Here is a 26,389-nt window from a genome sequence, read left to right as displayed (position 1 = left end):
ATGTATCATTTTGAAGTTAAAAGTCACCACATTGCCTGATATTAGGCACCAACAATGAAATAGACAGGAAATATTTTAAAGAACTTTTTTTTTAAATTTATTTAAAAGTTGATCATTTATCATAACTAACCCTGATCACTGACTGTTTCCTGCCGCCGGGGGGCATCAGTGCATCACTTACACTTTCTATTTGTTTCTCTTCCAGAGGAAGGTGGTGCTGTTGCTCACCAGCCGCTCATCGTGCGCAAAGATCGGCGCTGAAGCTGCAGAAGGATGTGCTCTCCGGACGAATGTTTTGGATAAACGCAGGGAGTTTGACCAGTAACCATTTTCACTTTTACAGTCTGCAGAGCGCACCGGTCCGAAGGTTCTGGAGCCCCCGGTGGTTTGGGTCCGTTTTGGAGCAGCGTGCCTCAGAGCCGGACACACGGTCCAGTTGACTGGAGTTCGTAGCTTTTAGGGAATTTAAACTTTTCCGTTGTTGGATCTGGAGTTGTGTTTGTGATGTGAGGGCGCGCACGAGGCCAGTCGGGATGCACGCTGGAAGTTTAGCCCCGCACCCGTTGTCCTGAACTCCCACCTCTTCTTTTCGCGCATTTTCACCGCATTTTTACTCTACTCGGGTCTGCAGGAAGGTTCGATGCGAGAAGAAGAGCAAATGGCCAACGAGCGGAAACCGCGGCTGTGTGTGATGAATAAAGGGGAGAACGGGTATGGCTTTCACCTGCACGGAGAGAAGGGGAAGAGCGGACAGTTCATCCGCCAAGTGGAGCCCAACTCCCCCGCAGAGGCGTCGGGGCTGCGCGCCGGGGACCGGGTGGTCGCCGTGAACGGCGTCAACGTGGAGAAGGAGACACACCACCAGGCGAGTGGATGTGTGCTTTCATATTTATGATTAGAGTCGAGTTACATGTCTGCCTGCGAGGGTGCATCAACAGGTCACACACACACACACACACACACACACACACACACACACACACACACACACACACACACACACACACACACACACACACACACACACACAAAGTGCGCAAAACCCGCCCCCGCCACACTAATCTAATCTGTCGCATTGAATTTACAGACTTTCAGCATATTGGCATATTGTTGAGGCTGATAAACACTCAGACGCTTCAGCTGCAGACTTTGTTCTGTCTGAGCCCAAAATGATCTGCAACTATCAAATATCTCTGCCCCAAACCAAGTTAAACTGTCTTATCTGTCAGGTCACAGAGCAGCAGGAGGTTTTTACTTTTGTTTCATCACTCTTCTGATGGGTAATGGTTCTTATAGATTTGCATTTATCTGTGTAATTCATTTTAAATTCAGTTGAGTTAAAAATCTGATTCAGTTTTCGACTTCATTCCTCTCATCCACTAACTGTCATTGAGGCCTGACCTCAAATGTTGTGTTTTCTCACAACTATGGTGGTCTGATGGTGGGAAACAGTAACAGATGAGAGAGAGAGGGGGGTGGGGCGTGGGGGTCAACTATTTAATCCACTAAATTTTGGCATATGATTGGACAAACCTTTGATTGGTTTGATATAATTTTTCTCCACAAGCATATACTCAACATGAGTTTATGCACGTTTGTTTTTTGTTGGAATTTGGGACACTGATTTTGTTTTAGAGTGCCGAAACCGATTTCTGACTCTTGTAACAGCTCAGACTTGCTGATGCTGGTTTGGCCCATTCAGATTCATCTAACTAACATTAAAGAGACAATGTGTAGTTTTACCATTAATTTCTGGAAACATCCATCAAAATGTAGTTGAAAATGAATGAAATGAAGCCCAGTTGTTGAACAATATTGGCAGCGTCGTAACATCTAACCATAAAAATCTGGTCTAAAATAAATGGGAGCGGGTCTAAGTCTCTGGGCGACGCCATATTAGATGCTATGTTTCCTTCTACGGGTGCCCATGAGGACAAAATGCATCTACTGATTTGTAACAAACCGTTACAAAACTTTTGTCATTGTTAAATATGTTGTTTTACACGTTTACCTCTTCAATTGTTGCCAGTGATGAAAGAGAGTCTGATGTGCTTATTTTGCTAAAGTTTGCACTCCCCAGGGCTTTTAGACCCTAATGGGCTTCCGTTGGTAAGGTCTTATTCCAACACAAAAATACAGCTTTCTTACAACGATTTAGGTATCTACTGCCCCCTATGGCCAGAAAAAATACACACTGTCACTTTAAAGCGTTCATTCCGGAGCTAAAACCTTGCACATGTAACATCAGTTACTAACATCGATGAGCAGTTGTCTGGTGAGTTCACAGACCAGGAAAAATGTCAGATGTTTTATTGTTGACGCCGCTTACAGATCAATATAAAAAAATCAGAATTCCGAGTTTCTGATCACCAGACAATCTAGCTCCTCTCTTAATTATTTTTTCGTCTAAACTGTTGTGTTTTAGCCTGTTGTTGCTATACCCATGAACATCTTTAGTCTATTATTTTAAATCCTCCCAGATTCATGAGCTAATGGCTGGGACTATTTAAACCAAAACGTTTCACTGCCAACTTAAAACACCTTTAATCTCCCAAATCTCACAACAACAGCTAATGTGAACGTTTATTTAGAAACCTTTACATCACTGTTAGTGGTTACGTCAGCTGGAACTGTCTGACTCCTGCTGGATTTGAGCCCTAAAAGCACCATAAAGAGCTGAAGTTTGATCATGTTGCAGGTTTGTTTTGTCACCTCATACTTAAACAAGGGCCTGACAGCTGGGACATTTAAAACAACAACCATAATCTAGTTCTTACATTGTTAAAGGTGCAGCATGTAAGAATATAGTGAGAATTTTACAGTGAGAAAATCCCAAAAGAGTTTAATGTTTCTGTCATTTTAGAAGGAAGGTTATAGTGAAATATATTAGCTGGATGCTGGGATTGTCAGTTTTTCTCCTCTCAAAACAAAGGAAGGAGGGACTACTGTTTACCATCAGTGAGTGTGGGGTTGCCGTGTCTCCTGCGAGTAATACTGCAGCGCTACAATTGTAATGTGGCAATGGCTAGCAAAACGCTCCAGAGTTGTTGAAAATGGTTGCACCAAATTTTACCCCAGAATTTCATTTTTAACTTCATTTTTTCTACATAATGCACAATGCAGGCTGGGTCTCCCTGACAGAACATATAATACTGACAATAACATAGTTTCATATGTTATTAACATGTATAAAAGTTAAAGAGCAAGTTCACTGAGAAACCGTTTTAGATTGTTCTTTTTAAATTACGGTCGGTCACTCTGACTTTCACAAGCAGGCTGAATGTGAAATTAGATAACAGACAGGGAAACGCTCAGATCATGGTCAGGTCCTCATGACGGGGAAGTTCTTGTTGGTTTAGCGTCCAGGAGAGAGCAGACCGTGTCCCAGCTAGTAGAAGTTAACCATTAGCATTAGCAAATCCACAACATGGCAGAACTCCGTGAGTCTTGTGTTATTTGTGGAGATGACAGATCAGTGTCAGTGTTAGAGTCATGTTGCTGTTAGCTAATCACAGGTGAGATGTCCAAATATCATGAATACTAACGACGAGTAAGACTCCAAATCCTTCCGTTATCTGGCCTCTACTCCTCCGGGTAATTTCTACTACCTGAAACAGGAGCGCCAGAGCTTTTCTCTCACAGAAATAGTAAAGACCACTGCAGATGTCAAAGTCAAGGTCCCAATAGTTGTCACACAGGGGGAGTGGTGAGCTGCAGACACAGCCATATTCGGGAACTATTTGGTGGTTTAATCCCCCAATCCAACACCTTAATGCTGAGTGTCAAGCATTGGGTCCCATTTTTTCAAAGTCTTTGGTATGACCTGACTGGGATTTGAACCCCGATCTCCCAGTCCGAGGGTGGACACTCATACCATTAGGCCACTTAGCTGGTAATGTGTTGAATTAACAAGTGAATGAGAGCTTAACAAATACTGTCACGTGAACCATTGAGGGATACTCTATGATCTTCACTTAAGCCTAGTTTATGCTTCTCCGTCAGCTCCACAGGGGAGAGACACGCACGCACTAACAGAGACGTTTTGCTCTCAGACTTCTCCGCTGCCTGGGGAGTGTTGCAAAGTGATTCCCCACCAGGACAGCAGAGGGCGTAGCGCTGTTCTGGAATTTCCTGCTATGTATCCGGTCCAAGATAGTGCACTTTCTGTAGGAAGTCTAAGCGTGTTTCTCAATGTCAAGGCGCCTGGCCTTGCGTGGCGATGTCTTGCGAGGCCAGGCGCCTTGCTTACGAGGACACTGTCCTTCATTGGTCAAAAGAAAACGGTTAAATTGAACAGACTTGCATCACGTGACCGCGGCTTCTTTGGATCTAAAAAAAAAAACATTTTAAATTAGTTGACTTACATTTAAACATGAAACTTGCCCCCGAAGTAGCTGCCTGCTTCTGATCTGCCATCCTTTTCAAAATACAGAGGTGTGTTCAGGGAAATTTTTGACTGAGGCAAGGCTACAAGACACCTCCCGTGTATCCTTGCTCAGCTAGCTAAACGGCTAACAAACGGATAACACACGCCATGAACATTGGAACACGTTTTGGCAGTTCCTGATGAAGTATCTCCTAGGCAACCAGGGCGGGACAAGACATTAGGGCAAGGTTCCATGGCAAGTCTCCTCCCTTTCCGGTCGACTCATGGGTCCCCGGATAAGCGAAAAGATGAATGCAAGTCAATGGGGCTAAAAGACCACGCCTGTCACGTACTTTGAGATTCATCAGCTTGTAAAACTTTCTAATTAGCACGACTACAAACCAGACGTCGGCACATAATCTCCTGTCCTCTAGCGTAGCTGCTACTTACCAAATGGCCAGAATTATGGTGGTTTTTCCCTCCTGAAGGAAGGATTTTAAGTTTGCTAAACTTACAGCTATTTTCCCTCTGTTTTCTCCGTGTCTGGTTCGATGACGTCACTTTCATGAAGCGCATTTGCAGTCCTGGTTTTATTTTTACACAAAACCTAAAAAGCGTTTCCCGTCGTTTGAAAATAAGCGCGTTCTTTGTATCAAAATGCGTCTTTAAAATTCATGGACATCATATGTGAAATCCATGGCACAAAACAAATGTATTAGAAAATAGCGTTTTTAGCCCCATTAACTTGCATTCATTTTTTCGTTTCTTCCTGGGACCCGTGGTCCGGAAGTAGATGGGGCTTAGGCTCCCTATTGTGTTTATATTGTATTTTGTATTTCAGAGACTTTTTAACACGGACACATTTGTCCCTCATTCTCCTCCACCTTTAAACCCACATTTCCTGTCGTTTCCGTCCACGAATAAAACACTTGATGCGCATCTTTTATTCCTCCAGTCGCGGGTGAATAAAACATTCTTTTTTTCCGCGAGGTATTCTTCAACCTGCTCGGTGTCTAGGGATGGGTACCTTTGACATTTGAATCGATCCGGTACTAATTCCCGGTACCTAGGAATCGATACCGGTACTTAACGGTACCAATTTTTGATACTTATGAGTGTTTAATATTTTTAATTCTCTTTTATAATTAAATATATATTTTTCTCAATATATAACCATATTTGATAAATATCACGATAAATAACATACAACTGTTTGTATTTTAACTTCGTCCTTGTAGTTTTATAAGCTGATAGTTAATCTGAAGCAAACATCTTTACTGCGAACTAAATTTACTGTGTATCTTCATTCCTTTTACCGTCCTTTTTCAATAGATTTTTCCTACTGGGAAGTTAGAATTTCCGAGGAGAAAGCGAACGCACCATTAGCTGATAACAATGGTGCAATGGAAGCTAACATATCAAGCTAACGTTATCTTAAACAGTTTATTTAACTGCTGGAGCAGATTAAAACGATGATGCCTCACACTTAGATCGTTGTCACTGGTTTTATCTTCACCCAGTCACCTGTCGCATTTAGTAAAGTGAAGCCAAACTTTAGAGAGCGTTCATGTTCTAGTCGGAATTTCGGAGTTCCGAGGAGAAAGCGAATGCACCATTAGTGAAACGGAAGCTAACAAATCAAGCTAACGTTATCTTAAACATTTTATTTACCTACCAGAGCAGATTAAGATGAGGATGTCTCACTTAGATCGTTGTCGCTGGTTTCATCATCACCCAGTTACCCATCACATTTAGTGAAGTGGACCCAAGCTTTAGCGTTCGTTCTTTCTACCATGCTGGTCTGTTTACAACTCGCTCGCAGCGACCGATGACATAACGCTCTTGCGCATGCGCAGCTGTCTAGGCAAGTTCTCGTTGTGAAGGACGGGTGCCGGAACGAGGCACCGTTTCAAATGAAGTGAACCGGTGCTCGGTCGGTACTGTGGAATTCGGTCGGTACCTTAAAAAGTACCGAATTCGGTACCCATCTCTATCTGTGTCTGCCACTAGATATCTCCAACTCTATTTTTTGGTGGTGATGTTGACGAAAGCTGAGTCCTGACCAATCAGAAGCTTGTGTTCTCCGTCTCGTTCGACGGATGTTTAGAAAAGTGGGCTCGACGCTGTCTGTCCTTGTGAGGGCTCTCCGGCAGGCTTGTGAGAACGGATAATGGTGTTGCATGTCTCCGACGCAGAAGCATAAACTAGGCTTTAGCCTAGCCTTTAGCTAATCAATCCTGTAGGACAACAATTCCGTTCTGCAAACTGAAGCCATTCGGGAAGCTGTCTAATATGGGTAAAATAGAGTTTTCTACACAGAAACACATCAGAAGTATTGAAAATAATCTCTGAATCTAAACAACAAAACATTTGTTTAAAAGCCTGGGAAGTTTTACAAAGGAAAGAAACTAATTTTGGGAGAGCAGGACAAATGTGCTGAGGGTAAATATTATGATATTAGTCAGATTTTATATTTAGTCCCTTTTAGTCGAACAAGCAGCAACTCATGTGACAGATGTTTATTTTTAAACTTGTATAACTTGTTTAATTTGTATGTAATAACAATAATGTTTTTCATGCCGTTGGATGTGATCCAGCGGAGTCAAGCGGTGGGGAAACGTGTTTTTGTTTATGGTGTATAATTCTCCTGATGTCCATCCATCAGGTGGTGCAGCGGATCAAGGCAGTGGACAACGAGACCAGGCTGCTGGTGGTCGACCAGGAGACCTATGAGAGTCTGCGCAGCCTTCACCTCACAGCCACCGATGAGATGGCCATTCTTGGGACCGAGGCTCCTGCCCCCCCCTCCTCACCTCCGACTCCCCCCTCCCCAGCGTCGCCATCCTCGACCCCGTCGTCCCCGGTGAAGAAGCGCCAGAATGGCTCAGTGTCCAAGCAGCCCTCAGCGCAGGGCGGCCAGGTGCAGAAGCCCACCAGGAGGTCGCTGTCCAAGGCAGCGAAGAAGGTAGGAAGGATTTGCTCACAGGCTGCAGGACGTGAGTCACCTCTCGTCTTTACCCCAGACTGGTTTTCTGGCTGCTGCACCAGTTGAGAACAGCAGGTTCTGCTGCTTTTCATGCACATGTCTTCTTACAGTCGTGTGTGTGTGGGGGGGTGGGGGGGGGGTTGACAGGAGAATGTAGGTGGATGCGTTCAAGATGTTGGAGGTGAAGGAGAATGTTAAATGTCAGAAGGTGTGTCTGCTTTGTTTCAGATTTTTATTTTTACTGACCAGCCTCTTCAGATCTGCCTTTATTCATCCTCATCTCCACGTTTAATGGTCGCACGAGGATTTAGACGCTTTGATATCTTTGTTTTCATCCTTTACACGATGATGACATGATCCCCATCTTTAATCCATGCTGTGTAGTCTCTCGCTCTGCATTGAAAGGATCTGAGCGGGTTTGGTTTCACATATCAGAGAAATGGCTTCTGCTTTTCCACAACATGTGTTTCCACTTTGGGTTTGCCCCGCTGATGTGTGAGCAGCTTTCAGGCACCAGGAGTGACACATTCACTCTTTTCTAAATGTGAAATGTTTTGGATTACTTTTAAATTCTTTTTTCTTAGAGCACATGTGTTAAAGCGGCTCTTCCTGTTCTTTATCAGAGGAAACTGTCTCACTCCTGATATGCAGACGCAGGAATGATTCTCTGATTCAGGACTTCTTCTGCACTGATTGTTTGTTTTTCACCATGAGATTAAATCTGGATTCCAGTTTTCACAGTAAAACCCAGAAGTTGGTTTCTGCCTGAAGAGTTTGTTCATTTTCCTCTCGCTGATCCAAAGCAGAGCCAAACTGCTGCGGGCAGCACTTTTATTTTCACATTTTATGTTTTAAGTGAAGCAGGAGCAGATGAATGAGTGAGGCTGAGACTGAAAGCAGACTGTTTGGACTGAGGGAACCCGAGACCCTGAGCTGCCCACTACCAAGCGATGTTTATGTGGAGGGGTTGTGTTTCCAGGACACAAATGAGGAAATTGCACCAATTCAACATGATTAGGATCTTATTAATAATTTTATTCTTATATTTTGCTATGGAAATTTCAGAATTGGACAAAAATATGAAGAAGAAACTTTTCATCTGTTTTGATCTTTCGGTGGTGATCTTTTAAGTGGTAATATTTCTGCCTGAGCGTGCGTGAAATTGTTCATAAACCACCTGATGACTTGATGAAAATAATCTGGTTGTATAACTAGTTAACATTTGGAGTCAATCCAAGAGAGCTAAACACTCTTTTCTGATGCAAATCGCTTAACTCAGAGTTGAGACGGATCGTGGTGTGGCTGAGAGCCATCCCCTACGGACTGTAAAAGCTAAACACCAAACAACATTTGTGCATAAAACCTTTCCATTAGGGCTGGACGATATGGCCTCAAATCTATATTGCCATATGTTCTAAAATAAAATGTTTTATTTTATTTTAATTACCTTAAAAGACTCAAAGTCTCTTTTTACACTTTATATTTATTTAATCAGGATCGTTGTCAAGTCGACGCCAGAAACAATGAAACACAACTTGAATATTAGAGGAACAACAAGGCTTTATTCAACCGGCATTCATACAAGTTATCAATCATGAACGAAACATTTCTCTTACCGTTGCTTATGGGTGGAGAGCTGAACACCCCAGTTAGAAAACGTAATCCATGAACCTCGTCAAATAGAATCCTTCAAACAGCTCTAACAGCTCTGAGCTCTGCTCTGCTCCTTATACATTCCCTGATGTGCGTGCAAAGCTGCACACCTCCACCAGGATTACCTTGATTACATCCTCATGATCACATTATGTTCGGCTCTCCTTGATTACATCCTCATGATAAGTGTGATTGACAAACAGTAGTGATCAATAACTTGTATAAAGCAATTATACAACAGATGACAAGTTCATTTTTATTACATTCCACTCTTGAACTTTTCATCTAATTTATGTAACATATCCATCACCATTTCCCCATCAAAACCAACGTCATTTATAACATACCTTGTAGTTCCACTTTAATTTTCATCGTAGTCTTTGCATTATTACCCAATTTATTTCTCTTCTTAATCGAATAACATACCAACAAATAATAAGATTACACAATGTTAGAATGCTGATTATAATTAATGCTGCAATCATAGGTGGAATTAGCACTTTATTAGCGGTACTCGACATGCCTGTAAATATATCCCACCAATGATGAGCGGAAGCCTGTTCAATCAATGTAGCAACATGTTTTATTTCCCCTTGTGTCACAAGAGTAGACACCATGAGCCTGGAAAGGTTGGACCTATGAGAGTCAATCAATTTTGCCACTTCAGTGGAACCATCCAATGCGCATTTGAATCGTTCCAGTGAGAGTGTCCAAGGGGAGTGTAAAACCTCCCATTGTATCTTAGTCAGCCGACTAGATACAGTGTAATTACTCAACCAATAGGTCACGTTATTCCATTCCCACATATGTATACCCTTGAGACAACCTGAAAAGGGAACTGAAGGTACCTGTGGGGAATTGGTCATTGTAGCCACGCATAAGGTGTTAGGACCCACCTGCCAAAACTGTTCCTCTGGGGGTGTGACCGTCCAATCACAGAGTACGACCCTTGAATCAGTGAAACATGGATTGCTATGTCCTTTTACCAATGGGCAGGCTAAACCCTTATCAGTCTCATCACAGTGTTTTACTTCATATGTTCGATTTGTTTTAACATCCCACCACTCTCCACTAACATGGAGATACCAAAACCCTTTAGTGGTTATCACCGGCAGTATCTGATATCTACACACAGTCATTACTGATGTCATATTATACTGATCCCAGTATCCAGTACACATAGATTTATTACAAATCGTCATTTCTGCATGTAGCTGTAGCCATAATGAACTACTGATGTTCCATAATGTTCGCCATGCATGATAGTTATTACTCATTACCTGTATTTGAAACCTATTTCTCTGTGTCTCAGCATGAATAGTCTGCAAGGAACAGACTGTCCGATTACCTATGTGTGACAAATTATGCAATGCATCATAAGTTTCATTCCAAAGCTTTAGATTCCATTTAAATACACTTTTCCACACATCACTTCCTTCTAGCTGACTAGATACAGTCGAAGGCATCCATCTTGCAGTCTTGGTGACAGCTTGTGCGGTGTATTCTCCAGTGTTGGACAGCATAGTTCGTGTTACCTCATTGTCTGCTGTGTTAGCCAGACCATACAAAGTTCCAGTTCCTCCTAGCACGGTGTCATACCATGCTCGCCTCCTCCTGTTGCAAGGCGGAATAGGAGGGAATTTCACAGTCCATCGCACATATTCGGCTACCCTTATTTGTCCCATTTGTTGACAAGTGTGAACCAGGGGAGCTACAGCTGTCTGCGTAGCTCTAGCTGTGTCGGGCAGCACCCAGAATATGTACAAATAGGCGCGTCCTCCTGTGATTACAGTTCCATTCCTGATCCGGAAATCGCGATCAACCTTCATACTCCAATTTGTGCCATTTTGTATGCAAGTACCATTCCCCTGATGGTATGCACAGATGCACGCTGCAGAATTAAAGGTTACTGTTGATCCTTGAACCAACACCCCCGGGCTGATCACCCTTCCTCGGATTTTAAGACATCCTCTGCACCGGTACATCTTACCGGTAGATGTTAGGTTTCCCAAGTAGCAAGCGTCATTTGCTCTGCATGTGAATGTGCCTTGAGTGCGGTTGGACATACTGCTAACCAATTCCAGATGGCCCATGACCCCTTCTTCCAACACTTGTCCTTCCGTGAGCCCCCAACAGAAATGTGCCCTCAGTGCGATGACAGCGAGGACATGGAGGACGATGACCAAACATCCGACACCACCAGGTCCGCGGAGCCCATCCATCGCCTCGACAAAGGTTCAATCCTTTTGTAGGGGAAGGGGACCCAGTCAACCACCGTCACTCAGACACCCGCCTATGGGATACATACAAAACTGCAGATAGAATGACAAGCATTAATTTTCTCTCCTGTAACATTTGTTTATCGGAATATTAATCCATTTTTCCTCTCCGGGGAACAATACACTTACCACAGCATCTTTTCCCTGTGCAATAATCTCTCCAGCTCTGGGAGGACCATTGAGCTGCTCCACCCACACTTTTGCCCCCGCAGTAAAGTCTGATGATTCAAACCCAGTTTCACCCCTCTGAGTGATAGTGGTAGGTTTAGTAATCTCTTCAACTTTGGACATTACACACCGTTTGATTACTAACTGAGCTATCTTGTCTCCTTTTTCCAGTACCAACGGTTCTTTACCTGTATGCTGACAATGTTCACAATCTTCTATGGCAGTTTTAATATCATCAATGATGAGATCTATTCCTCTGTCCCTCGCCCATTTCAATGTTCCCTGCACACCCCAATGTCCAGCAGTAACGTGAGCCCATTTGGCTAATCCAGGACTTGATTGTCTTACAGCCTGAATTTTCACTATCTTATCTACAGTCTGATTATGCAGGGATTCAGGATCATTGTTATTAGTATGAGCATCCACATGTAATACTGACACAGGAATATTTTGGCATTTCTCCCAAATGTCCTTCCATAGGTCAGCTCCCCAAACCTCTTTTGAATGTATCTTCCATTGTGTAGCATGCCAAGTTGGCATCCAAGTTAACATTCCTTGGGCTACTGACCAGGAGTCAGTATAAATACTTACTCCCTGCACCCCAGCTGCCATTATTACCATGTGTACTGCTTTCAACTCCGCCCATTGACTACTCTTTCCTGTCCCTGTGAGTTCCATAACTTGTTGTGTACCAGGGTTAAATGCCCCAGCCTTCCATTTCCTGGTTCCTGCCACATATTGACAGGAACCATCAGTGAACCAGGCTCGCTCCTGCTGCTCTGGGGTGAGTTCGCTCCATCTTACCCCCAGTTTCACAGGAGAATCCTGGATTGGTTTTACCTCAAAAGGCACTTCATCCATTTCTGGAATGTCTGCCACTTGCTCGTGGAGCATTGATACTCCTTTTTCTCCTGGTTTCATTCTCTCAGAAACATACCACTTCCATTTTATGATGCTAGCCTCTTGAGCTACCCCTATGCGGTGAGTTGTAGGATTGCTCATGACCCAAGTTAGAATGGGTATATGTGTTCTCATACTTCATGCCCCACAGTTTGGGCTTCTGTTTCCAACAAAGCCCAATAACATGCCAACAACTGTTTTTCAAATGGAGTATATCTCTGTCCTGCATCAGGCAATTTCCTAGACCAAAAACCCAAAGGTTTTCTGCACCTATCTTGTTTTTGCCACAAACTCCAGTTAGCATAATCATTTACTGCAGAAACCTGTAACTCCACTGGTCCTGACAACATCTTCCCCAAAGAAACAGCTTGTTGGATTGCCTCTTTAGCTAGTTCAAATGACTGTTGTTGATCAGGCCCCCATTCAAACTGCTCCTTCTTCCGAGTGCATCTGTACAGAGGCTGCAAGATCTGTCCTAAATGAGGTATGTGGTGTCTCCAGAACCCAAACAACCCAATATACCGCTGAGCATCTGTCTTATTCTGTGGTATTGGGAACCGTGCTATTTTCTCTTTAGCTTTAGTTGTTATTTCTCTTTCCCCTCTATTCCAGATAATTCCCAAGAACTTCACTGACTGTGCAGATCCCTGCACTTTCTCTGGATTTATCTCCCATCCATGATTCTTCATATGTGTTATCAGAAGTGGGAGCAATTGCTCAACCTCTTCTTTAGTGTTTCCCTGAATCATGATGTCATCAATGTAGTGTGATAGCAATATGCCTGATGGGATCTTTAAAGTCGACAGATTTTCAGCCACTATCCTATGACAGATTGTGGGTGAATGCACATACCCTTGTGGTAATCTGGTGAAGGTGTACTGTCTTCCTTCCCATGTAAAGGCAAACTGTTCCATCTTGTCCTCAGGGATAGGTATGGTAAAGAAAGCATTGGCCAAATCTATCACCGCATACCATGTACCAGAGTGATGCTGCACCCTTTCCACAATCGTGATAACATCCGGAACCGCAGACGTTAAAGGAGGAGTATGTTTATTCAGCGCTCTATAATCCACAGTCATTCTCCATGAACCATCTGATTTCTTCACTGGCCATAAGGGATTATTCCACCGTGTGGTGCATGTTTTCAAAACTCCTGCCTCCAGATATTCTTTAATAGTGTCCGTAATTTCTTTCTGACCCCCAGGCAACCGGTATTGTTTTTGTGATACCACCTGTGTTGCTTCAGGAATGGGAAAAGGTGTCATTTTGACCTTGCCTACCAAAATGGTGTGGATTCTGTTTATACCAAAACAAAATCGACCATGTTTCAGATGAAGAGTCATTCCGGCCAATATATCCATTCCAATAATCCATTCCTTTGCAGGAGCCACTACTACACTGTAATTTCTAATAGGTTGATTTCCTATTTTTAAGGGCAAAGTTACTCCCTTTCCTACTAACATCTGCCCCCCAAGTCCAGTCAAAGGTACAATGTTTCCCTTTATTTTATCAGGATTGCCATGAATTACAGAGGCCTCCGCCCCAGTGTCAACCAATGCCATTACTGTCTGTACTGATTTTTTCCAATAAATCTGTAATTCCACATGTGGTCTGATATCATTTACTGACCATCCTGAGGCACTGGCAACAACCCGAGCTTGACCTTCATCCTATTCATCATCATGTTCCCTTCGGTGCTGTTTTTTCTTTCTACGCTTCACTGCCGCCACCTGATAACACTCATCTGAACTCTCCTCCTCTGAAGATTCCTTGGGAGGGGCGGAAGGTTCAGCAGGCTTCGACGCCACCTCCCTGATCACATTCTGCAACATTCCAACCAATTCTGACACAGACATCCTGTCGTCCTTTTCAGGACAATGTCTGAACTGACAATGGACCTTCAGTCCCATTTGGCTGCATTTCTCCATCAATGCATTAGTGGGCAATCCATCAATCTCCTCAAACGGCACTCCCGCTTGTCGCAGTGCCCTCCACAGATCTGTTCTAGAGGGGCCCATTGCCCCCCCTTTACGACCCCTTGAATGTGGATCAATCCTGGGTTTATTTTCAGTTCTAGCTCCCTCTCTCCTCGTCTCAGACCAATCACCCAGCGTGGTGAGTTCGCCAAGACGATCTTTTATCGCGGCAAAAGTCTGGTCTGCCGCGCCAAACAACAAGCTGGTCACCATGGGTTTATAATGTGGTGGGGCATGTCTGATGAGGTGATCTCTAGTTGCCTTAGAGATGTTACAGTCCACCACTCCAGCTCCCCCGTTTCGAGCCACTTGCTCTCTAATAGTGAGTCTGGTGAGCCGCTGAATGGCATCTCTCACTGTCTGCCATTGCCCTTTAATCTCAGACCAGTCCGCCGTGGTAGGATAGATTACATGACATGCCAGAGCATATGCATCCCCCACATTGAAATCTTCATCAGCTGGCAATGCCCGGACTGTAGCCCTGTATTCAGCATTTATCTGTGCATCAGTACTTAATCCTGAAAATCTCATGGCATCACCGGCATCTATGGCTATATCACACGCGCCATCCTCCATAAGGCGATTAAGCCAGGAGTCAGTTGGTTCGCCTGGGCGCTGTTTCAGCTTCCCATTCATGTGATTTAACTCATCTTGTGAATAATCCTCTAGCGTTGTTAGCAGCCTAGGGGCGGGTTGTGGCTGCTGTTGTAACATCCTTCTTATATTACCCGCCTCATCGAGTTCCGGCCGTCCCTGATCATCCACCATATCTACCAGTATTGGTGGAATAATTTGCTGTTCTCGCCGACGCCTAGTAATAGGTCTTTGTTCTGACATCTTTATCCTCTGTAATGATGGATACAAGGGCTGAGGTGGTGGGTCAGGTTTAATCACCCACTCCTCCTCCTCATCATCCCCCCAAAGATCCCCGTTCCATTTCTGCGGGTCCCAATCTTCACCAACATTCTTTACAAACGCCCGGATCTGAGCAGGACCTGTTCTACGAGGTCGCTTCTTTTCCTTCCTTTGCGCTCGAGACACAAAAGTCAGCGTTTTATCCAAAACATTCTGAGCATGCTTTAGCTCTTTCCCCATCACACACACTCTCTGCTCAAACTCTGAGCATGATTTCTCAACTTCTTCAGCATGGATTTTCTCCTGCGCCGCTCGCTCTCTACAACTGCTCAATTCTAACTCCTGTTTTTTCCATGCTTCTGCAAAAAGCCACATCATATCTCTCACTCCTGCCAGCGGCGCTTTTTTTTTAACTTCTATCCGCGTCAAACGGTCCAGCACCACGGCGGGGCTGACCACTCCATTTAACTCTCCCCACGGCCCAGGGCGTCCACCGCGCTGCCTTAACATATCACCAATGGATCGGAACTCCTCCGTTTCCCAGCCGGGAATCGGCACGGGAATCGGCGTTCCCTCCCCAGAAGCACTCGGCTCCTTTTTGCTTCTCCAAAAACACTTCATTGTTGCTGGAATAGCTTGACTGATCCTGTTCGTGACGCCAAAAATGTTCTAAAATAAAATGTTTTATTTTATTTTAATTACCTTAAAAGACTCAAAGTCTCTTTTTACACTTTATATTTATTTAATCAGGATCGTTGTCAAGTCGACGCCAGAAACAATGAAACACAACTTGAATATTAGAGGAACAACAAGGCTTTATTCAACCGGCATTCATACAAGTTATCAATCATGAACGAAACATTTCTCTTACCGTTGCTTATGGGTGGAGAGCTGAACACCCCAGTTAGAAAACGTAATCCATGAACCTCGTCAAATAGAATCCTTCAAACAGCTCTAACAGCTCTGAGCTCTGCTCTGCTCCTTATACATTCCCTGATGTGCGTGCAAAGCTGCACACCTCCACCAGGATTACCTTGATTACATCCTCATGATCACATTATGTTCGGCTCTCCTTGATTACATCCTCATGATAAGTGTGATTGACAAACAGTAGTGATCAATAACTTGTATAAAGCAATTATACAACAGATGACAAGTTCATTTTTATTACACCATATAATCTGAAGCATGTGCGGTAACGATATATATTGCGATATATTTTTCCCTCTGTTTCTATATGTCAAAATGACATGCTTTTAAATATCCTCATGTGGCAAATATACACCACTTGAGGCATATAGGCCTCCTCCTCCGCCTACTCCATGCTTGCAGTCACTGCCATTCTGTTGCCCCAATGTCAGCTGGGTGCACATCTTACCCCCAAATTCCACTACCTCCGCTCCGCTCCGACACGAACGCCGGAGCAAAATCGGTCCCATTGTAGTCAATCAGAGCAATTCCACTACTGCGGCCGTGGTCTGGCAGTGCGGCGCCGTGCGCCGCCCTCTGTTCCGGCGTCCGGCAAAAATAGAATCGATCCTATTTTCGCCGGACGCCGGAGCACCTCCGCAGTCAATGGACAGGAATCACAACCGCCCAACAGGAAAAGGAGCAAGCACAACTTCCGTTTTTCACAATAAATCGATAAACAAAAAGCGTTTTTTGTTTCATATGCACAGGTTTAACAACTTTTAACAACTATCAATGGCGGCTGAAGTTTAAATGCACAAAAGTAAGCCATAAATACAGTTTCTACTATCAAAGTAGTCACACTTTGTTGATCCAAACACTGCTGATCTCTCAACACAAATGATGGGCAGATTAAACAGTTCATGTCGATGCTTCTCCCACACAACGGGTGTTTGGATCTAACTTCCGCGTTTATTGCTCGGACTATATCGCAAGATCTCAAAAATCCCGCGCATGCTTGTTTGCCCACCTCAGGTCTCCGCACCGGAGCGGAGCCGTTGTAGAGCGGGTACCAGTAAAAAATTGAGTTTGAGAGCGAGCGGCTGTGGAAGGCGGGGGCGGAGCGGAGGTAGTGGAATTTGGGGGTTAGTGACGTCATGTGTTATCGTGATATTGCGATATAGCCAAAACTCTTATTACCCAATTTTATATCGTTTCTACCTTATATCGTTTATATTGCCCACCCCTACTTTCCATAAAACAATCTTGTCAGGATCTGCTCCTACCCCTCTGTCTCCTACTCCCTCCTGCCTCTGATCAGTTGTTTATTGGTCTCACCTGTCCCTTGTTAACCTGCCCATGTGTTCCTGATTGTTCCCCGTGTATTTATACCTCCCGTCTGCATGTGTCTCTTGTCGGATCATTGTTGTGTCTTGTTTCCTGCTGTATCCTCTGTCATCAAATCAAATTTTTACGTTATCTGAGCCTGCATTCCTGCCTCCTGGTCAGCTCCACCACATATGGTCCGCCGCCACCCACATCTCAACGTGACAAATCTCTGCTCAAACAAACAAACCAGCTTCAATAATACAAATGTGGCTGTCAGATTTGCTGATATTAAGCTAAGATTTCACAACCTGTATTATTTACAGATCTTGCAATGTCATGGGAGATTGTGCATATTATTCAAGATCTGATTTTTATAAGGACACTGGGCAGGTTTGGCTTGTTTTAAGCACCCTCTAGTGTCCATTAGTGCAAGCAAAGCTAAAACTCATCTTGCTGTGCGTTCGTCTTTTTAACACCTTAATCTAACAGCTCAAGTGTCTCCTCAGTCTTCATTAGTGTCTACAGGAGTGATTCATCACTAAATCAAACAAAAAATCAGCTGTGTTTATAATCTAAAGCATGCAGGAAACGTCCTGGAAGCAGACTGCAGTGCAGGCGTGTCAGCTCCGCTTTTACTAAGTCCAACAGAGATCAGGCCGGCACTCTGAAGCTGCTAATGCATTATTCTGGCCACAGAGGGTGGTCTTCAACTATATTTGTTCAAGGGCTGGAGTTTTTTTCTAGGTAGCTAGGTTCTGTCAGAAATTCTCTGCCTTTTACTTTAGTATTTAGTACGGATGCAACAATACCGATGCAATACCGATACCTGGATCTGAGTACTCGCCGATACTGATTACCGATACTTCTGCGACACAAAAATAATGCAATGAATTGGAATGCAGGTTTTATTTTCTTCTCTGCTTTCAACAGGAAAAACTGTGAGGTAGATTAAAAAATAATACATATTAATAGAAATGATCACAAAACAAAAATATTAGGTGAACTGAAATGTAAAGTCACAGTGAAGCCACTTTCAAGCAACTGCATTGGTATCGCTCCATGTATTTGATATAGCGTCTTCTACAGTCCTAGAACCCCCCAAGGTGCTTTACAACACAATCAGTCCTTCATTCAACCGCTGGTGGGGATGAGCTACGATGTAGCTACAGCTGCCCTGGGGTGCACTGACTGAGGCGAGGCTGCCGAGCAAAGGAGCCACCACACAGCACTCCGACCACCATCAGCAGGCAAGGGGGGGTTAAGTGTCCAAGGACACAACGACAGAGACAAACTGAGCGGGGCGAGCATCTAACTCCTGTGCCACCATCACCCCTGTACCAGTAAACCAGTACCAGTATCGGTATTGGTGCATCCCTTGTATTTAGTAACCAGTGTTCTGGTTTTCCACCTCACCGTTGTAGAAAATGTTCTCTCATGGCAGCAAAACTCTGGATTTTTCTTGCACTTCTGAACCAAACCAAACAAAGAAAACACTGTGAGTGAGAGGTTACTGTAATTTTATGATTCTGGAAATGCAAAACGGTGCAAAAGCAAATCGTTGCTCGAGAGACTCACTACACAATCCAGTTTTCTACATTTAGAAAGGATTATCAGAAGCAGGAACTGACTCTAAATAAAAAATAAATCCTAAATAAAAAATGTGTAAAAAAAAAAAAAAGGGGGTAATTATAAAGGTTTCCACTTCATGTACTTGTCCTTTAAAAGCTGAACTATTGGTGGTTCGGTGGAGAAGGAGGTAGAAGATACAGCTTGTCCTACAGCGCCAGACAGATTTATTACACTGCAAAGGAAACATCAAGATGAGATAAAGGGTTTCAGATTCAGAATATGTTTCGTTTTCAAAGATTTCATGCTGGGAAAAGTTGAGAAAAAAATCCCCTCCTTGCAATCTTCTCTCTTTGGAAATAACAATGTCCTGGAAACAGCTAGACAGGAACATTTCTGCAACTGTGATTACCTGCCCCATAAATATCCTTGCAAAGGGCTTAGTGAGTGTTTGTGCATGTGTTCTCCAGGTTACCAGACAGGCTTTACGGCCCTCATCTTCAAGGTTTCCTTTTTGCTGTGTTGATTTGCGACACAGCAAAAAGCTTTCTGCTAATATACGAGCGTGTGTGTGTGTGTGTGCGCGCGCGCGTGCAGAACAGAGGTTTTTGTCTTCCGGGGGGGGGGGGGGGGGGGGGGGGTAATTGTTGGATGCTGCAACAGAGGAGACGCTGATGCTCAAAGAACATTTATGAGTCAGGAGCATCGACATAAATGTACTGGACATCTTCTTTCCATAGGCTCCAATATCACGTTTTTGAGGCCAAATGGGAGGTGGCCACCACCGCCATTTTGACCGTGTCACAGGTTCCGTCAAGCCCAGACAATTCCAAAAAAGGGAAGAGAGGAGGAGCTGAGGGTGGGGCTGTAAGGCTGGGATCAACTGACGACACCCGGTCAAACTAGCTACGTACAAGCTAACTAGAAGCTAACCCTGGCTAACCCAAAGCTAACGTGGAGGTGGGAGCTAAGCTAACGGAGGTAGCAACCTAGCTAAAACTGGAGTTAACTGTGCACAACACCAGAGCTTCTGAGTCAGAGATACGCCGGGCTGACCGCTGGGTAAAACCATGTGGAACACAGAGGTCTCCTGTAGGGTTGTCACGGTAACCGGTATAGCGGTAAACCCGGTAAAAAAGTTGACAATAAACATAACCGTCCAGTTTTTAATAAACTAAATTATCTCGGTGGGTTTACCGTGGCCACGGTTTCGGCGCGGTGACCCTTACCAGCCACCGTCGCTTCAGCTGAAGTTCCCGCGGCGCGCACACGCACTTTTTAGTTTGCAACGGCACCAAAACTTTGAAGCTGAAATAATGGCCGAAGGAGGAGACGGCAGCGCCCAGGACATCCATCAGCCCTCAAAGAAGACTAAATCGGAAGTATGGGCATATTTTGGATTTCTGAAAAATGCTGATGGACAGTTAATAGAAGACGGCTATCCCGTTTGCTGAACGTGCAGGAAACAAGTGTCTGCAAAAGGCAGCAACACTTCGAATCTAAAGGCACATCTGAGTGACCATCACCCACGTCTCTACAGCCAGTGCAAGGTAAGTTAACATTAGCATTTTAGCTTAAATGCATGACGTGAGGACTTTTGGTTGACGGAGAATGCAACGAGTCACTATAGACTGCAGCCGCAGCGCCCTCTGCCAGCATTTAAACCGTGTCACGGACACCCTGTTGCTGGATGAAGCATCTTATTTGTTGATGATGAAGAGAAATATACAATTAGTTCCTTGTCATTGATTTGTTTACTTATTCAATGCCATTTATACTTGAACATTTGGATTTGATTACATAGTGTAGTAGTTATTTTAGTAATTTGTTTAAAGTGGCTATTTATTTTAAATACATATTTTTTAAGGTTGACTTGTACAGCGCTCAAGTCAAGTGTGGACTGGAGTTTTAGATTTTCATTTTGATAATGAAGAAAACAAGTATATGAGAAAACAAGTGGTGTTTCTTTGATTTGTTTACATATTGTTTATGTTTTGAATGTTTGGATTTGTATAATTTATACCTGCACTGACTACTGTAACATGTTCCAGAAAAAGAAGCTATTTGTTCCTTTACTTGTGAAAAGTTGCACTTTTGCTAAGACTTTGTGTTATTTTAGGTTTAATAAACACTGTTAAACCTTTTCAGAACTATTTCAGTTTGTGTAGAACAGGACTATCAATGCTTTCTGAACATATGCAACACCGTTTAAAAAATACCGCGATAATACCGAAAACCGTGATAATTTTGGTCACAATAACCGTGAGGTTAAATTTTCATACCGTGACAACCCTAGTCTCCTGAGACCTCCACAAGCTGGCAGCCGCACAGCAGACAAGCGCCGCTGTGATCTGAGATGCGCAGAGCTGCCGCTGGGGAGAACCGGGTGGAAAGGTTTCCATCCCAGAGCTCCACAAGCCGACAGCCCGCGCAGCAGTCAGAAGCCGCGATCAGACAGAGATGCGCCGAGCTGCGGGGAGGGGAGAACCGGGTGGAACACAGAGGTCTCCCGAGAGCTCCACAAGCCGATAGTCGGAACCCAGCTCCACCAACATGTTATATTTCAACCCATTTTCTAAAGTGCAGCATTATGTTAAATGCACTGGGGTTTACCCTATTACATTTAAATTTCATGGTTAAACAGTACATGTTAAAATCTAAGCTCAGCTCGGCAGTGACCTAAAATACATAAACATAATTTTACTTACCGAAAAAAATGAAGTGGAGACTCCTTGGACGCTCTTATTAGTGCAATTAATGCCACAGCAAGTCATTTTGTCCAACAATTGCACAAAAAATATCCAAAACAGAACACACAAACACAGAGACTCAAAATCCCGGAGCAGTTTCCAAGCCAGACCGAGGCTCTACTGAGGCCTTTCCACAGATCTAGCGCTGTGGTCACGTGGGTCGGATGCTCATTATTATACAGAATTTTAGGCTTTTAACACACTTAAACAGAAGAGTGAGAAAAAAATTCGCCCCCCTCAGAGTTGTCATGAGTGTAAACTAGATAATTTAAACAAAAACATGTTTTGGTACCAGGCTGTAAACATGTTTATTTCTGCTGTGAAATTGGTATTTTTAACATGGGAGTCAATGAGGATTTGCTCGTTTCTGACACCAGCCCCCAGCGGATGAGGGTGGAACTGCAATTTATTTCACTTCCGGGTTTGCCTCAATTTTAGAGCTGCATTGTGGGGGCTTGGTCAGGAGGTAGATGTATTAATTTATCAAAACACACTCACCTGAAGCATCTGTGCTCTGGCCCACTTCTCCCTCTCACAGACAGACAGACAGACAGACAGACAGACAGACAGACAGAGAGAGAGAGAGAGAGAGAGAGAGAGAGAGAGAGAGAGAGAGAGAGAGAGAGAGAGAGAGAGAGAGAGAGATGTGTGTCACATTGGAATGCCTCTGATAAGGGTTTGGGTGTCACTTTCTCATCAGAACCTTTTTTAATCTTTCAAACACACACACACTTGTACACATGTTAGCTGTCGATAAACTCTTACGTCCTCGACAGGAGGTGTTAAATTGCGAAGGAGGGGGTAACATAAGAATTGTGACAGTGGATTTAAAATGGGGTATAATTGTTATAAAAGGTTCTAAAAACAAGTGCAAACAGATGGCGAGCATTATTAAAATTATTCAAAATGAAAAATTCACTATAAGTTTAACAGCTAAGACAATTTATCAACTACATAAAACACCTGGTTAAAACTTTATTAAAAGTTTTGCCTAAACTGAACGTGTTTTAGAAACACAAGTTGATTAAAGTCTAAAAACTAAAGCAGAGTTAACCTTAAAACAGAGTCAACTAAGTTGAAATCAACCAAAGATCCCTATGGATCACTCAGAGTTTTTCCCTTAAAAACTCCTCAGCTCAGAGTTAAAACTTTAAAAGTTAAAACTCCTCACAAACGAAGGGGTTAAACCAAAATGAGGCCTGGAGGACTGCAGAAGCCCTGCACTGCTGAAGGCACAGCCTTTTTATCCCAGGTGAGGGTCATCCCGCTCAGCTGTGCTCCTCAGTAGCCTGGAAGAGAGGAGGAGGAGGGGCGATGTCGAGCTGATCACCAGGGCTGGGTGATCCTGGCTCATGCATCCCAGTGGCCAGGCTGGTAGCCGTGACAATACTTGGGGTATGTCTGTGCTTCTGTCTGCCATTCAGTCGGCAGAACACGAGCGCTTCTCAGAGAATAACCCTAACCCTCTAAGCACAGCTATTTGCAAAAAGAAATTTCTGAAGATGTAAAACTTTTTCCTGATTTACACATAAATTATATTTATATTATTAAATATGCACAAACAAATAACTATTTTCAAATCTATTCCTGGAACAGGAGTATAAAGCTGGTGAAAAATCCTGATTTAGGCTCCAAATGATCCTAATAAATGAAGAAAGGTGTCATTTTTTTCCACTTTGGAAGTAAAGCAGTTGTCTTCACTTCCAAATGATGAACACACACACTTCTCCATATAAGTCACATGTGTCTGACGGTGGTGTTTTGTAAAGCTTCACTAATAAAAATAGCAGAATGAAGGCAAAACACTTTTTTTGCAAATGGGTTATGTGAAAAATATTCCTCGACTCTTTGTGTGATGCATCAATATTTTTCTCTATAGTTCTATTTTCAAGCACTGATGCTTCTAAATCTACAGCTCTGTTTACCATCTTCACTCCCATAACAGCTCTTCTCTGCTTTATTAAGCTCGCTGCTTATATGAAAACAGTTATTTTGGATTTACCTAATAAACCACATAATCTGATCTCAAATTTCTGTGGTTGATGGGTAACTGCAGCCTTTTTAAAACACACACACACACACACACACACACCACACACACACACACACACACACACACACACACACACAGTGAACTGAACAAAGATGTGCTACAGTTTGGTGCAGGCATCACTTTATGATCGTTTTTATGTTCTTTGTAGCCTTTCTGTTTTGTTTTAAGCTGAACAGAAGAAATAAATGCAGTTTCCCAACTCAATGAGTTGAATAGTTTAATCAGCGATCATTTTTAATATGTCCGTAAAAAGTTGGATTGAAGAAAAAGGAAGGAAGTTTTGCATGAAGGCGCGTTTAGAACAGAGGTATCAACATACATCCCTTTAGTATGGGATGCTGTGGTGAATGTATTTCTAGACGTTTTTTCCATCACGGTCAGATCAGACCGAGTAATGTGGATTCCAGATGATTGATGTTTCTGAGCGTGTACATGTGAACAGCACTTGATGATTTTAGGAATGTACCTACATCATGTTAAGGATCTGCAGGAGGCCTGTAGGAACCATCTGTTTCCAATGAAAGCAAACACATCTGGTGAGATAGTTACAGAGGAGTGTGTAACCTTCGTGCTTTGCCTCAGGCTTCGTTTAGTTGACTGATTGCACTTTAAGATGTGTTTGTTGCATGAAAAACGTGTGTTTTTAATTGCATAATTGTCTGACTGTACATGAATGCATGAAGGTTTGTGTGTGTCCCAGCTGGAGAAAGCATCATAAACCCTGTTTTTCAGCCAAACAACGACAGAGGATAAACCGAGAGGGAAAAGATGTCGATTCAAGTTGTTTATTCTTACAAAAATAAAAATCCACATGAGTTATACGTGTATTATGGGATCTGTGTGGAAAAATACTGTTCCATGTTTCGGGGTCATGCTGGTCATGGTGGCTGATGATGTTTTTGCCTGTCTCTGCACATCTGCCTATTAGCTAAATTTCTCGTGAGATGATTTTAGTGACGAAAAGTGATCTTTAGATGAACATCAACAGCTGATTGACTTGATTCAAGATGGCCACCACAGCTAATCAATCTAGCAATCCAAGCCAAAATGGTTACAACTCAGTTTCTGTTTGGCCTCAATGGTGGGAGGGCCTTTAAAGACCAAGTTCACTTGTTTTTTCAACACATTTGCCATGGTCTCTAGGATAAATAAACGTCTTGTGAGTCGATCTCTGTGTGGATAAAAGCTCCTTGCTCCTGTTTCAGGAAGAGGGAGTTAGTCAGAGGAAAGGAAAGCTGAAAACAGAAGGGTTTGTTACTCATTAGTTCTTTATATTCAGTCATCTCACCTCTGATTGGCCAATAGCAACACGAACCTACCGCTGACTTTGTTTGCTGTGAAATGTTCATGTTTTATCTCCACAAATAATGCAAGCCTCAAGGAGTTCTGCTGTGTGGTGGAGTTACTAATGCTACCGGTTAGCTTCTACTAGCCAAGATGTGCTCTGCTTTCTCCTGGGTGCTAAATCAGCAACAGCCTTTCTCGTCGTGAGCCAAGATGGGCGAGTTCTTGAATGCTAATTTACAGAGTGATGTAGATCTGTGTGGATTTTTCTGACTCGATTCGTTGGCTAATGTAGGAAATAGGGGTAGGAGCAGGGGCGGTGCTTCTGGGGGGGGGGGGGGGGGACCCTGGAAAGAGGCGAATGAGAGGGAGCGGAGCCTCTAAAACAAATGATGGATGCTGGATAAGACAAGCACTCATAACTTTTGTTCAGAGAAGAATGAGCTCCATTCTTAAAAATTCCTCTCATGCAGATTTATTTAGAGTGTATGTAGGCTGCCCCAGTCAGGTATGAGTCATGGATGCTAACTTTACTAGATCGACTGACATTAGTGATGTCGTCGTCTTCTTCCTCCGCTTATCCGGGTCCGGGTCGCGGGGGCAGCATCCCAACTAGGGAGCTCCAGACCGTCTTCTCCCCAGCCTTCTCCACCAGCTCCTCCGGAAGGACAACAAGGCGTTCCCGGACCAGATTGGAGATGTAACCTCTCCAACGTGTCCTGGGTCGACCCGGGGGCCTCCTGCCAGCAGGACATGCCCGAAACACCTCTCCGGGGAGGCGTCCAGGAGGCATCCTGACCAGATGCCCAAACCACTTCAACTGGCTCCTTTCAATCCGGAGGAGTAGCAGTTCTACTCCGAGTCCCTCCCGAATGTCCGAGCTCCTCACCCTATCTCTAAGGCTGAGCCCGGCCACCCTACGGAGGAAACTCATTTCGGCCGCTTGTATCCGCGATCTCGCTCTTTCTGTCATTACCCAAAGTTCATGACCATAGGTGAGGATTGGGACGTAGACTGACCGGTAAATCGAGAGCCTGGCTTTCCGGATCAGCTCCCTCTTCACCACGACAGATCGGCTCAGCGTCCGCATCACTGCAGACGCCGAACCAATCCGCCTGTTGATCTCCCGATCCCTCCTACCCTCACTCGTGGACAAGACCCCGAGATACTTAAACTCCTCCACTTGAGGCAGGACCACATTAGTGATGTATAGGTGTAAAATATTGGATAAAACGTTGAGCTGCCTGACATTTAGCCTTTTGACCTGGACATTTACAAGTGGATCTCCGAAATCGTCTCCAGGTGTATTATGGCT

At 43.8% G+C, this 26,389-nt stretch overlaps 1 protein-coding gene across 1 annotated transcript in view; it reads left to right on the top strand.

The window, feature by feature from the left end:
* Positions 1 to 217: 217 nt before the first annotated feature.
* Positions 218 to 26,389, top strand: part of LOC107376605 (Na(+)/H(+) exchange regulatory cofactor NHE-RF2) — a 72,242-nt gene continuing 46,070 nt past the window's right edge. The window contains exons 1-2 of the mRNA XM_015945784.3: positions 218 to 865; positions 7,032 to 7,331. Coding sequence (XP_015801270.3) covers positions 641 to 865; positions 7,032 to 7,331 — 525 coding nt within the window. The 5' untranslated portion in view covers positions 218 to 640. The remainder of the gene's footprint in view (positions 866 to 7,031; positions 7,332 to 26,389) is intronic.

This window comes from Nothobranchius furzeri, chromosome 12 (assembly GCF_043380555.1).
Source record: "Nothobranchius furzeri strain GRZ-AD chromosome 12, NfurGRZ-RIMD1, whole genome shotgun sequence".
In the NCBI taxonomy this organism is placed as follows: Eukaryota; Metazoa; Chordata; class Actinopteri; order Cyprinodontiformes; family Nothobranchiidae; genus Nothobranchius; species Nothobranchius furzeri.
Note: the sequence above shows the minus strand (reverse complement) of the source record. Positions and strands in the feature narration are given on the sequence as shown.